The 17,472-nt window shown below is 32.3% G+C and overlaps 1 protein-coding gene across 1 annotated transcript in view; it reads left to right on the top strand.

Moving 5' to 3' along the window:
• LOC114339210 (glutamate receptor ionotropic, kainate 2-like) overlaps positions 1 to 17,472 on the top strand; it is a 192,667-nt gene that overhangs the window by 96,975 nt on the left and 78,220 nt on the right. Inside the window, exons 8-9 of the mRNA XM_050645520.1 lie at positions 4,379 to 4,463; positions 14,349 to 14,625. Of these exons, the coding sequence (XP_050501477.1) occupies positions 4,379 to 4,463; positions 14,349 to 14,625 (362 nt within the window). The remainder of the gene's footprint in view (positions 1 to 4,378; positions 4,464 to 14,348; positions 14,626 to 17,472) is intronic.

The raw sequence follows: 17,472 nt of genomic DNA, 5'->3' as shown, positions 1-17,472 counted from the left end.
TGAAATTTGGTATGTGGGGTTATAATAATATTTGGAACAACTTGCTCAAATAACTTTTTCCGATATCTCTAACTCAAAGCAAAATATCGGTAATTTATCGTGTTTTTGAATTCGCAGTAGGCCGCGTTTAGAATTAAAAAAAATCAGTTGAGTATCTTAAAACATTTGAAGCTTCATTATGTATGGACTGCAAAACTTCAAATATGTATTTATTTTGATATGCATAGGTATCTATTTACAAATAGATGGAATTGTTAACAAATAAACTACACAAACTTTGGTATTAAACTTTTACTGTTAGACTTACTATTTTTAAAATGATATGATATCATGAAATTATGAATTAGGATGATATTATGAAATGTAAATAAAAAATGGTCAAAAGATGGGGCCTCAAATTACATTTTTTGGCGCATTTTTTTGCTAGTGCAAATTTGTCTAGATATTTTACAGTTAGGTATAGCCTCCCCTATTGTAAAAATCACGAGCCGCCACTGCTGGAGTTGTTAGGATTTTCGACAGTTAATTGATGCAAACAGATTACTCGTGGGGTTTTGACGTTTCTAAACACCAATACGCCATTACAACCAACCCCCGGAGCACCTGGGAGTACCTGGGTTTCGAGGGTTCTCGGTAATAAATGCATGAAAATAGATTACTAGGGGTTTTTGGGGCCCCTGTACAGCAATACGCCATCAGAACTGATACCCGGACCACCAGGTACCCTGGGTCGCTGCTAAGACACGTCATCTTCGGGCGTTTTGAGTGTTTTTGGACAGTAGGTGCACCGGGGGCAAGTTCTGATGACGTATTCTTGTTCATCGACCCAAAAAATCCCCCAAGTAACAAAAGATGGCCGTTAATATACTGATTTTGACATGTTTATGCAATTTTGAATGCATTTTATGCACTGTAAATGTAATTGTCCATTTCCACCCATTTTTATATTGTCTACTTTTTTCCTGACGTCATCCCGAACACAATGCAAAAGATGCAAGCCAATAGGTGTTTTATTTAAAAATCGATTTATTTTTTCCTAAATACCCTAGTTGGAAGAATCTCAGTGAATCTTGTTGCATTCGAATCGTGAGACCGTCAGGAAATTTTGCGAACTAAAGTGATGATGCCGAAATGAAAGATGCATTATTATAATTATAGATAATAATATATATTACATTACTATAATATAATAATATAATATTTATTATACAGGGTGTTAGTAAATAAGTATGAAAAATTTTAAGTGCTAATTCTACATGAAAAATTAATACCAGTTTGCTCCATAAACATATGTACGCAAATGCTTAGTTTCGGAGATACGGGGTGTTGAAATTTTTATTTCAAACTGCCAATTTATTTATTGCTCTAAGGCTAGTTGAGCTATGAAAATGAAATTTGGTGAGTTTTAGGAGGTAGTTATTACGAATTTTTTGACATACAATTTAGAATTTTGTATTCATCATTGGCGCGCCTACGGGAAATGGTCTGAATTATTTTAAAGAAAAAAATAGTACGCCACTGAGATATTTCGAATTAGAAATTATTTTTAAATTCCACGTCTAATTTATGATAAAAAATCTCTCCTGCCTTTTTTTCATATGATGCACCGTTTTTATGCACAAAAATAAAACATCTGGCGCGTATTTTTCATTTCTTAATACATCATCAAGAACTATCCAATATAATAATACTAAACTAGAACAATAACAGAAAATATTACTAATAAGATTTTAACTAGATGCAAAGCTGCAAGAAATGTTTAAAATGATCTCCTTTACAGATAACAGAAACATTTTATATTCATCATCGGCGCGCATACGGGTAATGGTCTGAATTTTTTGAAGAAAAAAATAGTACGCCACTGAGATATGTCAAACTAAAAATCATTTTTGAATTCCTCGTTCAATTTACGATAAAAAATATTTGTTTCCTTTTTTCATACGAGGCGCCGTTTTTATACAAAAAAATAAAACATCTTAACGCTTACCAAGTATTTGAGGTAGTTTCCATATGCATAGAAACTAAGTTCAAAAATACTTTGTAAACGTTAAGATGTTTAATTTTTTTGCATAAAAACGGCGCCGCATATGAAAACAGGGCAAGAAAGATTTTTTGTCATCAATTGAACGAGGAATTCAAAAATGATTTTTAGTTTGACATATCTCAGTGGCATACTATTTTTTTCTTCAAAAAATTCAGACCATTACCCGTACGCGCGCCAATGATGAATATAAAATTTTTCTGTTACCTGTAAAGGAGATCATTTCAAACATTTCTTGCAGCTTTGCACCTAGTTGAAATGGTATTAGTAATATTTTCTGTTATTGTTCTAATAGTTTAGTATTATTATATTGGATAGTTCTTGATGATGTATTAAGAAATGAAAAATATGCGCCAAGATGTTTTATTTTTCTGCATAAAAACGGTGCATCATATGAAAAAAAGGCAAGAAAGGTTTTTTATCATAAATTAGACGTGGAATTTAAAAATAATTTCTAATTCGAAATATCTCAGTGGCGTACTATTTTTTTCTTTAAAATAATTCAGACCATTGCCCGTAGGCGCGCCAATGATGAATACAAAATTCTTAATTGTATGTCATAAAATTCGTAATAACTAACTAAAACTCACCAAATTTCATTTTCATAACTCAACTGGTCTTAGAGCAATAAATAAATTGGCAGTTTGAAATAAAAATTTCAACACCCCGTATCTCCGAAACTAAGCATTTGCGTACATATGTTTATAGAGCAAACTGGCATTAATTTTTCATGTAGAATTAGTCAATAAAATTTTTCATACTTATTTACTAACACCCTGTATATACCTACCATATTAATGTGCCTACTAGAAAAATAATGTTACGTACTTTGATAACTTGTTAAGAACCGTTAACCCATTTTAGTCTGGGCTGATTATCGGAGAATAGGCCATTTTTGGGAAAAGTTATTTACCAGCAATTTTATTGCTGGAATCGAATCTTATGATTGTATATATTAATAATATAGATATGCAAAGTCCGTAGATAGTGTGCTACTTTTTTTATAAACAAAATGGCGCCCGAAAATCGTGTTTTTTTTCAATTTTTGCTCTATAACTCCAAAGGTTTTAACTTTAGACCAAAAACACCCAAATAAAAATTCACCGCAATTAAATTCTGCATAGAGGCGTGTTTCTTCCGATTTACTTCGACGAAAACTTTCCCCGGAAAAAGCGGGTTTTTCCAACAAAATCTTTAATTTTCAACTAAACTTTTAGATAAGTAGTTGTTAATCAATAATTAAATAACTTGGTAACGTAAAAGCCCTTTCCATATGTATTATAATTCCAGAAGCCGATGGAAATTGAATAAACAGTTTAGCAACAATTGAAATATTAATTAAAAATTTACGGTCGCTATAGTAACGACAATAATTATGATGCATAAGAATAACTATGATTTTTTATAAAAAGACACTATACCTATCTAATATACTTTACAGAATTGAAATTGGACTATTTAAGCGGCCTCAGGAATATTTTAAATTGTTTATAATTTTAAAATATTCCTGAGGCCGCTTAAATAGTCCAATTTCAATTCTGTAAAGTACATTAGATAGGTATAGTATCTTTTTATGAAAAAATCATAGTTATTCTTATGCATCATAATTATTGTCGTTATTATAGTGACCGTAAATTTTTAATTAACAATTTAATTGTTGCTAAACTGTTCATTCAATTTCCATAGACTTCTGGAATTATAATATATACGGAAAGGGCTTTTACGTTACCAAGTTATTTAATTATTGATTGACAACTACTTATCTAAAAGTTTAGTTGAAAATTAAAGATTTTGTTGGAAAAACCCGCTTTTTTCGGGGAAAGTTTTCGTCGAAGTAAATCGGAAAAAACACGTCTCTATGCAGAATTTAATTGCGGTGAATTTTTATTTGAGTATTTTTGGTCTGAAGTTAAAATCTTTGGATTTATAGAGCAAAAATTGAAAAAAAACACGATTTTCGGGCGCCATTTTGTTTATAAAAAAGTAGCACACTATCTGCGGACTTTGCATATCTATATTATTAATACATACAATAATAAGATTCGATTCCAGCAATAAAATTGCTGGTAAATAACTTTTCCTTGTATTTTGCTAATTAGCCCCATGGTTAATTAGCCCAGGGCCTAGATTCCGTGCACTGTAGATATCTACAGTGCACGGAATCCACGCCCAGAGTATTTATTAATTTTGTACTTCGTAGCTTTGCCTTTTAGTTAGGCAACCAGTAAATCGGTTAAATTAAACAGGCAACTGAAATTTGTTCAATTTTGTTACTTGCGACTAAAACAAAAAAATTTGTTGAGAAGAGAATAATGTTTTAATATTTTAATATTATAGGTAGCAGATTTAGCAATATGTGATTTGACTATTACTAAAGACAGAGCAGAAGCAGTTGATTTTACAGGACCATTTATGATGTTAGGTATGTAGGTAATAAAAATATCAACCACTTTTAGAAAATTATTAGTACCTATGTATTATTCATATTTATTATTATCATGTATCATTATCATGTATTTCATTTAGTGCAGCCGATATGTGAAACAATTGTGCATTTAATGATAGAAGTATAGAATTTGGACCACATATACAGCACATATAAAGGTTCAAATTTAGATACGAGCAGGGCCGTAACTACCATTGGGGCAACCGGGGCAATGCCCCGGGGCCCCCGACTAAGGGGGTCCCCATTTGGTTGGCCGTGCATAGATTTTAACGAGGAAAATAAAAATATGTATTTTAAAAGCCGATCCCAACGAAATATTTTCAAATTACACAATTTTAAAAAGACCGCAATATAGATTTAATTTTTCTTTGGGGAAATTAGTCTTTTCGACTAAGATGCAATTGTAATATATAGAACAGGGCCGTTGAAGCCTGAGCTAAGCCGAGGTCCCCGAGACCCCAACAAAAATTTAAATTATTATATACTTGGGAAATTAGTTATTTCGGCGTATAAAACCTAAAATACCATTGGAAGAGGGGGCCCCGAGACCTTTTGTAAACATATAAATTGTGACTGAGGAAATTAGTTATTTTGGCGAAATAAAAACTAAAATTCAACCGGATTAGGGGCACCAGGTCCCAGCAATTTTGTCTTAATAAATTTACCCCAGACCACATCTTGGTACGTAAAAGCAACCACATATTGAAGAGAAAAGTATAGATAAGATAGAATGAGCACATTAGGATCAGTCCTATCAGTACACTGACCAGCTTCACAGAGTGTGTTTGGCTCACACTGCGGTAGCTTAAGGCAGCTTAAGGTACATTTAAATTAAAGCGAACATGTACAAAGGAACGAATTCGTAGGTGTTCGCTTGGTTATTCGTTCGATACAAAGCAAGACCATTTACATTGTAGCGAACGAACGCATTCGTTGATAGTCCGTCCGCAATGTCAGATACAGATGAAGATGTAATCATTAGCGCTGCAAATTTTATAGTTATTGCAGGACATGCTGAAAAAAAAAGAAAGAAGAGAGTTGGTGTTCACACAGGAGGGAAAATGCGCTTTCAAGGGGTTTAATATTAAACATTTTTCCGGACCCCCCGTTGCACTGGGGGTATATTCCCCAGACCTACCGGTAGGGGGCCCCAGATCACATTTGCCCCGGATTTTTCCTTTTACAAAAATAGCGGGGATTCAAAATGGCGACTGTACATTGTGACTAATAGCACGATAACTTTTGAACGAGATTTCAGATTTCAACCAAACTTAGTATATAGGTTCTTTTTTGATGTATAAGATCGAGGTCTTGAACCGGAAGAACCGGTTTACCAGAAGTTGTGTTTTTCCTGGTTTTTATGTAAACATATGCTGTTCTATTTCAATTCTTTCACCCTGTATGTATTAATTTTTCAAAAAGGTAATACCACCATTGAAAAGAGCGTAAAAATATTTTTAAGAAAATATTTTTAACTTTTTAGTTAGGTTAATTAATATTTAATAAATGCAAAACGTATCTTCACATGTACCTATATGCGGCAGATCCGTGCAAATATTATAATAATTATTATGCATTTAATGGTAGAAGCATATAATTTGGAACACATATACTACACATATAAAGGTTCAAACTTAGATACGAGGCCATCTCAGATTTTGTGCCTTTTACAAAAATGGCGGGCATTTAAAATAGCGACTATATATATGTGACTAATAGCACGATAACTTTTGAACGAAACGTCAGATTTCAACCAAATTTAGTATATAGGCTCTTTTTTTATGAATAATATCGAGGTCTTGAACCAGAAGAATCGGTTTACCAGAATTTGTGTTTTTACAGTTTTTTATGTAATAATATGTTGTTTATTTTTTCAATTCTTTCACCCTGTATATATAAATGTTTCAAAAAGGTAATAACGCCATTGAAATGAGTGTAAATATATTTTTAAGAGATATTTTGAACTTTTCAGTTGTGTTAATTACCATTTAATAAATGCATAACCTATGTTCACATCTAGCTATGGGCGGCAGATTCATTTTGAATGCCCGCCATTTTTGTAAAAGACTAAATCTGAGATGGCCTCATATCTAAATTTGAATCTTTGTATGTGTAGTATGTGTGGTCCAAATCATATGCTTCCACCATTAAATGCACAATAATTCTTATATTATTTTTTGCACGAATCTGCTGCTCATAGGTACCTACATGTGAAGATACGTTATGCATTTATTAAATGGTAATTAATATAACTAAAGAGTTCAAACTATTTTTAAAGAAATGTGTTTACGCTCTTTTCAACGCCGGTATCACCTTTTTGAAAAATTAATATATACAGGGTGAAAGAATTGAAAAAGGAACAACATATTTTTACATAAAAAAAACTGTAAAAACACAAATTCTGGTAAACCGATTCTTCCGGTTCAAGATCTCGATATTATTCATCAAAATAAGAACCTATATACCAAATTTGGTTGAAATCTGGCATCTCGTTCAAAAGTTATCGTGCTATTAGTCACATATGTATAGTCGCCATTTTGAATGCCCGCCATTTTTGTAAAAGGAACAAAAACTGAGATGGCCTCGTATCTAAATTTGAACCTCTATATGTGTAGTATATGTGGTCCAAATTACATGCTTCTACCATTAAATATACAATAATTCTTATAATATTTGCACGAATCTGCCGCACATAGGTACCTACATGTGAAGATACGTTTTGCAGTTAATAAAGGGTAATTAACATAACTAAAATGTTAAAAATATTTCGTAAAAAATATTTTTACGCTCTTTTTAATGGCCGTATTAACTATTTGAAAAATTAATGCATATAGGGTGAAAGAATTGACAAAAAAAAACAGCATATTTTTACACAAAAACCAGGAAAAACACAATTTCTGGTAAACCGGCTCTTCCGGTTCAAGACCTCGATCTTATACATCAAAAAAAGAACCTATATACCAAATTTGGTTAAAATCTGAAGTTTCGTTCAAAAGTTATCGTGCTGTTAGTCACATATGTATAGTCGCCATTTTGAATTTTTGTAAAAGGCAAAATCTGAGATATAGTCTAGGCGCCAGAGGGGTCACCGTGTCATATTCAATTCTGATGGACAAACTCAACGGTTTCTTATGGATTTTTGGCTACTGATTACGAATTTCGAGTGGGGATTTCGATCCGAGTGGTCGCAAAAATTGTTATAAACAATTTGTTTATAAATTGTTTATAAGGCTCTGGCTCATAAACTAAAAGATATAAAAAAAATGTTTCAAATAAAATTTGTTCCTTAATAAAAAACGAAGAAAAACCGTTTACTAAACTTAAATCTAACAATTAGAACTTAAGATATTGTAAAATTAGTGCACAATGCAAATTGCAAATTGCAAAATAAGTATTTTTCGAAGCTTTACCGATCGTAACGCTTCTGCGCATGCAAATGAGCCTTATGATGTGTCCTTTTAAAGCTTAATTAAGAGGCTTCCAAACAAAGTTTGTTAAATTATTTGATCTTCATTTGTTTTAAAGTTATACCCGTTTGAAGTTATAATTTTCGTAAAAAAATTGTGGATTAATTTGTTTATAAAGGTTTAAAGCAAACTTGAGCTATAAACATTTATACTTTAATTAACAATAATGATAAAACAACTCAAAAGGAACAATTTGAGCTTACCAAAAAAGTTCGTAAGTTTATTTTTGGCTAAGATGTCGATATTCTAATGGCGCGCGCAAGATCGGCTCACCTCGTAAAGGTTCACGCGCTAACTTCTCGATGCAAATTATAATTTCTATGTATACATACGTTATCTTCATTTTTCATTTTTGAAGATCCTAATAAAATTTTATCATATAATTCTTATAATTAAATCATCATACTGTATCTCGTATCACCTTTCATTCTATTTACATTGTCTTCTATTTTTTGCACTAAATGAGAAAAAAACATTAAAAACTAATATTTCAGAAGTATAACTAAAAAGTAAGTTAATATTATTTATTAATACTATTTTTACAAACATTTTTTTCATGCATCTGCAAATCTGCATAGAGATATACAGGGAATATCAGCTTTTTTACATCTGCATAAGTTCTTAGCTAAATTTTAACAGTTACATGGTGGTACAAGTCTGTTCTTGTAGGCAGTAAAACTTAAACTTTTTGAGGCTTCAGAGTCTAATTATCTATATGATATCCATATAAAGTGGATCTAGTTTTTTTGCAGCATCATCAAGGCCCGTCAATTGTGTGTATGCCGTCACATCATAAATGCTCGTTTTATATGCAATGATGATGCTGGAAAATAACTCGATCCATTTTTATATGGATATCACATATTGGCTCATTTTCATACGTAGAAGCCGAGGTACGATCGATAAAGCGTCGAAGAATACATACTTACTTGACTGTGAGCCAATATTGCGCCTCATAGCGCGCCATTAAAATATCGACATCTTAGCCAAAAATAAACTTACGAAGATTTTCGTAAGCTCAAATTGTTCCTTTTGAGTTGTTTTATCATTATTGTTAATTAAAGTATAAATGTTTATAGCTCAAGTTTGCTTGAAACCTTTATAAACAAATTAATGTACAATTTTTTTAAGAAAATTATAACTTCAAACGAGTATAATTTTAAAACAAATGAAGATCAAATAATTTAACAAACTTTGTTTCGAAGCCTCTTAATTAAGCTTTAAAAGGACACCTTAAAAGATTCATTTGCATGCGCAGAAGCCGAGTTACGATCGATAAAGCTTCGAAAAATATTTATTTTGCAATTTGCAATTTGCATTGTGCACTAATTTTACAATATCTTGAGTTCTAATTGTCGAATTTAAGTTTAGTAAACGGTTGTTTCCTCGTCTTTTATTAGGGGACAAATTTTATTTGAAACATTTTTTTTATCTCTTTTAGTTTATGAGCCAGAGCCTTACAAACAATTTATAAACAATTAAATTGTTTATAACAATTTTTTGACCACTCGGATCGAAATCTCCCCTCGAAATTCGTAATCAGCAGCCCAAAATCCATAAGAAACCGTTGAGTTTGTCCATCAGAATTGAAAATGACACGGTGACCTCTATTTGGCGCCTAGACCAATAGCCTCCAATCTAATTTTGAACCTTTATATGTGTAGTATATGTGGTCTAAATTATATGCTTCTATCATTCAATGCACAATTCTTATAATATTTGCACGAATCTGCCGCACTAATTGGTTTATTAAGTTTGTCATTAATTATTTACCCACTCGTGTGATAAAATCAAGAAATGACCAAACAAAAAATTAATGTAAACCTCTAAAAGAGTTACCGCGCAACATTTACTAAGAAAAGATCTTACTTTTTTGCAGTATGATCAATACATTGTATTTAATCTCTGTATTTTTGATCTAACAAAATTTGTAAATTGCAGAACACCAAAACGCCATCAGAACCCACCCCCGTTTTCGGCACTAAATTGATACAAGCAGATTACTTGATGGGGTTTTTTGGGTTGCTGAACACGAATATGATACCAGAACCGACCCAGAGAGTATCTACTGCCCGGAGTGAGGGTTTTCGGAGGTCGGTTGTGATGGCATATTCGTGTTGTGTTCAGCAACCCCAAAAACCTTCCGAATAATCTATTCGCATCAATTTAGTGATTCCTCGAAATTACAGAAGATAACGAACTACTCAGTCAACCTAACTATGCACCATAGGCGTCATTTCACGAATTTCATTGGGGTGGCAAAACCTACCAGGTGGTTTGTGGGAAAACTTTGTAAATTTTGATGCAAAATAGAAGAGTTTAACGCAATTTATACACTATTTTTTTATAACTATAGACACTGGCTGTACACACCCTGATTTTCGATATTTTACAATATCTGCCCCAACCTTGTATATCAACATAGGATTCTACTGGATACAGGTCTAAATTTTATAAATTCAATACAATAATTCAAATCTTGAATAGGCTTTTATTTAAAATAGTATTTTGGTAAGATAAGAGAAACAATATGTGTTTTAGATGTGATGGATTCAAATTTAACTTAAATTAATTCTCCTTTTCTAGATATTAAATACATCAATGATACTTTCAATATCGACTGGGATTTTCCTTTCAATGACTAAAAGCCCCAATTCAGACATTCTTTCTTGGCCGCTAGCGTTTCTGGTGTAGGTTTTTAATCTTATCAGCCATGAAAAGGTCCTTTCACACCCAGCTGAGTTTAGTGGTATCGTGAAAAATAGCCTGAATATTTCTAACGTCGTAAGCAAGGCATTCTTTAGAGCCTTTTTCACAAAAACTGACGATTTTTCATCAACTGTTTTGTCTCTTATTTCTTTCATGTTATGAAAAATTTTCATTTCGCAGAAAAGTAACTCCTCATCCAAAGAGTAGTATTTTGAAACAAACTTGATGCTTTCCTCAACTACTTCATGTCTTCCCAACAATTGGTTTAGGTGGTTAAGTATATCCAACTTGCTTTGCTGTAGCCTATTTTCAATTTCCTGTTCCAAGTGTCAAGGAGTGGGAAAAAACTGTAGAGTTTAAGTGCTCTTTAACCGCTTCAAATGCAGCTTTAGATCCTCCGCCGACTTTAGCTGGGATTTTTGCTCTCCTTGGGAGCTCCGCTGGACGAAATCTACATTTTTGAGTAATTTTAGAGCAGTAATCAAACAGCTTGTCGAAGTATTGGCCTGTCCTAAAACTTTGTAGTATCTCAATTGTTTTATAGAGTTTTTTCACTAAGTCAATACTTTTCGAGTTATTTGGCAGTGAATATGTTCATTTTTTCAACAAAATAACCACGCTTTTAGACGGTTTTTGGCAAATAACTCAAATAGTAAGTATTTTGTCGAAAAACATTCTTAGCAAAAATATAGCCTGTAAAAAATTTTAAAAAATGATGTATTTATCACGTCTCTACACTTAGTATAAGCAGAGTTATAGCTAATGCTAAATAGGTTCATATTCGTCAAATTCCAAATGGAATACTTTAACGTAAAATAACCAAAAATGAAGCACATTTCGGGGAAAACTCATTAAAAATTATTTAAAGTGTTTTAAAAAAGCTTCATTTTTGTTTTATAAAAAAAATTTCTAGCATCAAAATTAAACAAGTTACGCTCAAAATAAAGTTAATCCCTTTTGGTTTTGGTCAAAAAATCGAGAAAATCGTTACGACTTTACAAGTTTCTGGACTCGTGTATATATTGTTGATATGATCTGTAAGTTTCATCGGTTCAAAGTCCTTATTATTGAAAGGGCTGTAGTTAAAAGGGGTTGAACGAATCACTGTTCACGAATGTATGCAAATTTAGAAACACCAAATCTTAATCAATTTTTGTCTAACAGAAAAACAAAAAAATACATGATATTCAGAAAAGCAAATCTGACTTTTTTTGTTTTTCGAGATTTTTGGTATCTCTAACAATTTTTAAGTTATTTTGAAAAAAAGCATATTTTTCAAAATTTAAATTTTTAAAAATTTTACTTTGAAACCAAATTTTTTTAAAAATAAGCACTTTGAATCGATGAAACTTACAGATCATATAAACACAACATAAGTAAAATAATTTATGGAGCGGAAACGATTAATTTTATTTAAGTTGCTAATTAGGGGGTGGTCTTCCCGATTTTTTTTTGCAAAAACAAAAGGGACCAACCTTATTTTAAGCGTAACTTGCTTAAATTTAATGCTAGAAACTGCTTGTAAAAACAAAAATAAAGCTTTTTTAAACACTTTAAAAAGTTATAATAGGTTTTCCCCAAAAAGTGCTTAATTTTTTGGATATTTCACGTTGAAATATTCTATTTGAAATTTGGTGAATATGAATCTATTTTTCATTGGCTATAACTCTGGTTCTACGAATTCCAGAGATCTAACTAGTACACCATTATTTTTACTTTTTTATAGGCTATATTTTTCTTAAGAACGTTTCTTTCGACAAAATACTCACTTTTTAAGTTATTTGCGAAAAACCGTCTAAAAATGTGGTTATTTTGTTGAAAAATGAACATATTCACTCGCAAATAACTCGAAAAGTGTTGACTTAGCGAAAAAGCTCTATAGAACAAAAGTTACTTAAAATTAGTCAGTTTACCCATTTCCGGACTTATTTTGGACATATATTTTTTCACCCCCAAGAGGGGGTGAAAGTCACCCCCAGGGCAAAAGCACACATCGGCACAATATCACTTTTTTTATTTGACATGTAAGCTATACGTATGCCAAGTTTCATGTCAATCCAAGCGGTTCTTTAAAATTTAGAGCAAAAACTGTGAAAGAATGGACTAAATGTTTATTCTTTTAATAACACATTTTCTAAGTTAATTTTTTTAATAAAAAATTAACTTAGAAAATGTTAATTTTAACAAATATTGAATGGGTTGCATATGTGAGTCCATACTAAATGAAGTAAAGAAACACAGACTTACTCACAATCATTTAATAATATGTACTACTTTGACGACCGGTTTCGATCTCTACACTATTCAGATCATCTTCAGGTCGGCGTTACAAGTAGTTATATGATGCCGTTACAAGGGATGCTTTGTAAGTTCATCGATAACATGTTTAAACGTCCAACTTATGCTAATAGGATAGCTAGGTAAGGGACTGGGTAAGCGGACATGCTTCGTAGGTCAAAACACAGTAAATTGGAATGGATCCTGAAGGCAGATGTGTGTTGTGAAACAGAGAAAGATATATTAGTAATGAGAAAGACAACGTTCGAGTGGGAATGTAATTAATGCAGCTGAGCTCTATATACACTTATTGTAAACACTTGTACTATTGTGATGGTCTTTGCTCTTAGATGTTTTGAGCTATGGGCAGAGGTCAAAGTAAGGAAAATGACAAATAGGAGTGAATATTCAAGTTTATATTATATAAGTTGGACGTTTAAACATGTTATCGATGAACTTACAAAGCATCCCTTGTAAGGGCATCATTTAATTACTTGTAACGCCGACCTGAAGATGATCTGAATAGTGTAGAGATCGAAACCGGTCGTCAAAGTAGTATTATTAAATGATTGTGAGTAAGTCTGTGTTTCTTTACTTCAGTTAATTTTAACATTTAAAATAACACCTTAACTCTACCACCACAGCCAAAAGCCTAAAACTTTGATTTGATTTATATATAAATTTATTTATAAAATTTAGTTTTATGGGTCAATCTTTGGGGTGGCAAAATAAGAGGGTACAAAACTTTAAGGTGGCAGCTGCCACCTGTTACCACCCCCGAATTACGCCTATGACTGCACTAGTTACTCCGAAGGTCGGCTCTGATATCATATTCCTGGTTAGGAAACCCGTGGTGCTTCAGGCGGGTGGGGGGTTTCTAATTGCGTATTTAAGTTCAGCGGTGACCCCAAAATCCACCTGAATAACAAAATATGGCCCTTAATAGCGTAATATACTGATTTTGACATGTTTATGACCTTTGGATGCACGTTATGCACTTAAAATGCAATTACGCATTTCCACCCATTTTTCTTTTGTATACTATTTTCCTGAGGTTATCCTGAACGCAATGCAGAAAGTTGCAACCCCCCAGATACGGTATTTTAAAGTACATTTATTTTTTCCTAAATACACTGGTCAAAATGAATGAAATGAAAGAAAAGTGTTTTAAAAAAGTGTGTAAAATATTTAATTCCTAGCTGAGTCTTTCCGGCTTACAACGCTATCTTTAGAGCTTTTGTCAAAATGAAAAAAACGTTGCTACTATAGATGCTTCCCATTTGGTGAAAAAATTCAAAAATGTTTTCCTTAAAGGTTACAGAAAGTTAACAAATAAAACAGCACATTAAGAGTCATTTCTTTATCATCCGCATTAGTGTACCTATGTAACGCATTTTTTTGTTTAAAGGTGTAGCAATATTATATTCAAAACCCACGAAAGCACCACCTAGCTTTTTCTCATTTGCTGATCCCTTTGCCTTCGAAGTTTGGAAGTTACTGATTGTTTCATGGATCGGTGTGGCTTTACTCCTCTTCGTTCTTGGAAGAATTTCTCCCAACGAATGGGAAAATCCGTATCCCTGCATTGAAGAACCTGAATATTTAGTAAACCAGCTAGACTTAAGGAATTGTATATGGTTCGTTACTGGTTCTATTATGCAGCAAGGTTCAGAAATTGAGTTAAAGTAAGTAAATATGTACTCTATTTAAATCTCACAAATTCGATATATTGAAAAGGGTTCATATATTGCTTATTTGAATTTCTGACTCATTGAAATATTATTTCTGTTAGGGGTCTCGTTCTTTTTATCATAAAAATATGAGAGATGATATGAAATTTGATTTGATTATATGGTATGAGACTTCCTTTTGAATAATATATTTTTGAAGTGAAAACTTCTTTAGGGACGTTGTGCACTTTTTGGATAAGGAAAAGTATTAAATTAGCGACCGTCATCGCTTCGGAGGAATAAATTTTTGAAGTGAAAACTTCTTTAGGGACGTTGTGCACTTTTTGGATGGGGGAAAAGTATTGAATTAGGGACCGTCATCGCTTCGACGAAATAAATTTTTGAAGTGAAGACTTCTTTAGGGACGTTGTATACTTTTTGGATAAGGAAAAGTATTAAATTAGCGACCGTCATCGCTTCGGAGGAATAAATTTTTGAAGTGAAAACTTCTTTAGAGACGTTGTGCACTTTTTGGATGGGGGAAAAGTATTGAATTAGGGACCGTCATCGCTTCGACGAAATAAATTTTTGAAGTGAAAACTTCTTTAGGGACGTTGTGCATTTTTTATATGGGGAAAAAGTATTGAATTTGCGACCGTCATCACCTCGCCGAAATATATTTTATACCTATATATTTATTTTATATTATGTGTATTAAATACCATAGGACGTACGTAACGCGTATATCCCTTTCAGAACGTACCCACACAATTGTGTGGGTTTGTTTTGAACTGATGTAAAACTGCTAAATAGTAAAATCTAGCTATCACTACGAACGACGATGTTTGTGTAGGTTCAGTGTTGTGCTTTGCGCTACCTTACGCGATTGTTGAATTTCTTTTGTTTCGACAGTCACAATTTGTCTTGCAACTAGGGGAGTCGTCAATTCGGTAAGAAATTTAAATAAATTTTTGTTATTAAGAAATGTCAATAATAAAATGCAAATGCCTGTTTATTACTAACACGTTTTTCTAACGTTAATTTTCAAATATCCAATTACATCACTACCAACACAATTGTGTGGGTTGGGGGATCGTTATTGTCATTCTCTCCGTTTGCAGATTTTGACTTTAACAAACCAGAAGATATCGAGGAGGTACTGAACACTATTAATGAAGATTTAGAACTAGAAGGCTTTAATGATGACTCTGATTCTGATACGACGTGGAATAAGGAGCCAAATAGTCTTGCAAAAGCCTCTGAGACAGCCATTTCTCGGATTTTGACCAAGAAGGAGAAGATTATCGTGATAATTTCCTAATTCACAACAAAAACACATCTCCAAATGACATTGAGGTTCTTGATACTTCTGGTGTCACTGCAGCTCCCATAAAAACTTAGAATAATAATATGGGTGGAGTGGATATCTGCGACCAGAAACTTATAGGAATATTATAGAATCTGGATAAAAAACAAAAAGTTGACATTAAAAGTCATTCTTGATTTTTTAGCATCTTTTGCGAGAGTTTACTAGCATCACCTAAAAGAAAAAGATCAGATCAAGAAGAGGAAGAATAGGTCGAAAAAGAAGAAGAAACAAGACGAAACATAAATCAGGCCACAAAATGATCGAGCTGCACAACCAGCTGAAAATAAAAGGTTATGTGGGTGCGAAAATTGGCCAAATATTGACCAATTTACTACAGCAAGATTTTGCAGGTCAGGTTGTAAAGGCAGAACCCATGTTAGATACCTTAAATGTGATGTTTACATACTTTTTATGTAAACACATACTTTTTATCTAGCATCATTCTCTTCCACGCATGAAACTCATGATATGACGTGCTGACGTTTGTTATTAAGTAAAAACACATGTTATTTTTATGAACCATCTAGAGTCAGTGCATTGAAAAGAGATAGGTACAAAAAAAGACGATTCGGTATGTTTTCATATTTTAAGCACAATTTGTTTGACGTTTCTGCTTTGTTTAATTTTGTGGCTGTCAGTCAGTTTAATTTTTTGCGGTTTTTGTCGAATTTTTGCGTTTTGAAGTTTCTTTATATTACACAAACAGTTGTTTTCACAACTAATTTTATATTGGGCTTTGAAATTTTAAGGTAAATAATTATATTTTGGCAATTAATATTTAAAACATACAAAGCTAACGTTATTCACACGGTAAAGAAATGACTGTGTTTAGATTTCCGTCAAAGTGAATAAAATAACAAAAATAAAATATGTTATTGAATTTTTTTATAAATTGTTGATTTATTTATTAATCAATAATAATAAAACAATTTATTAAGCTACTTCAAATGTAGCTGTAATTCTGCACAAAAATTTTGAAGCAAAACTTACATTTGACATTCTATATATTTGATAACGTCAAATTTTATAATAAAACCCGTAATCGGAACAGTAGCCACTTTCTGTCAGTTGTTGTTGCGTGAAATAGATTTCCGACTTATTTCGTATGCTTTAAATGATGACGCACGGGTAAAGACTCGAGGACTCAACTGTATGTGTTCTAATGTATTAGTATTTTCCACAGTTTGCGTAAAATAAAAAACAACCTACACAATTGTGTGGGTATTGTATTTCGAGACATCCTGTATAAAGAATTATTTTATTATTTTCTTTCTAATAACGTAGACATAAGAACATAGAGTACAAAGTTTCGAAATATTTGTTGAACATTTTTGGTTGCCGTGCTGAAAGAGATATAATATTTATACAGTTATATCATTTCTTTTTGGATGGGGAAAAAGCATTGAGCTCGTAATTGATATACTATAAGAAAATTTCACTTCTGTTGGCACTCCCACGCGTGCCCTAAATTTTTTTTATTTATTTTTTGTTAC

This window comes from Diabrotica virgifera, chromosome 3, assembly GCF_917563875.1.
Source record: "Diabrotica virgifera virgifera chromosome 3, PGI_DIABVI_V3a".
NCBI classification, from domain to species: domain Eukaryota; kingdom Metazoa; phylum Arthropoda; class Insecta; order Coleoptera; family Chrysomelidae; genus Diabrotica; species Diabrotica virgifera.
The sequence above is the reverse complement of the archived record's forward strand: the minus strand, read 5'-3'. Positions and strand labels throughout refer to the sequence as shown.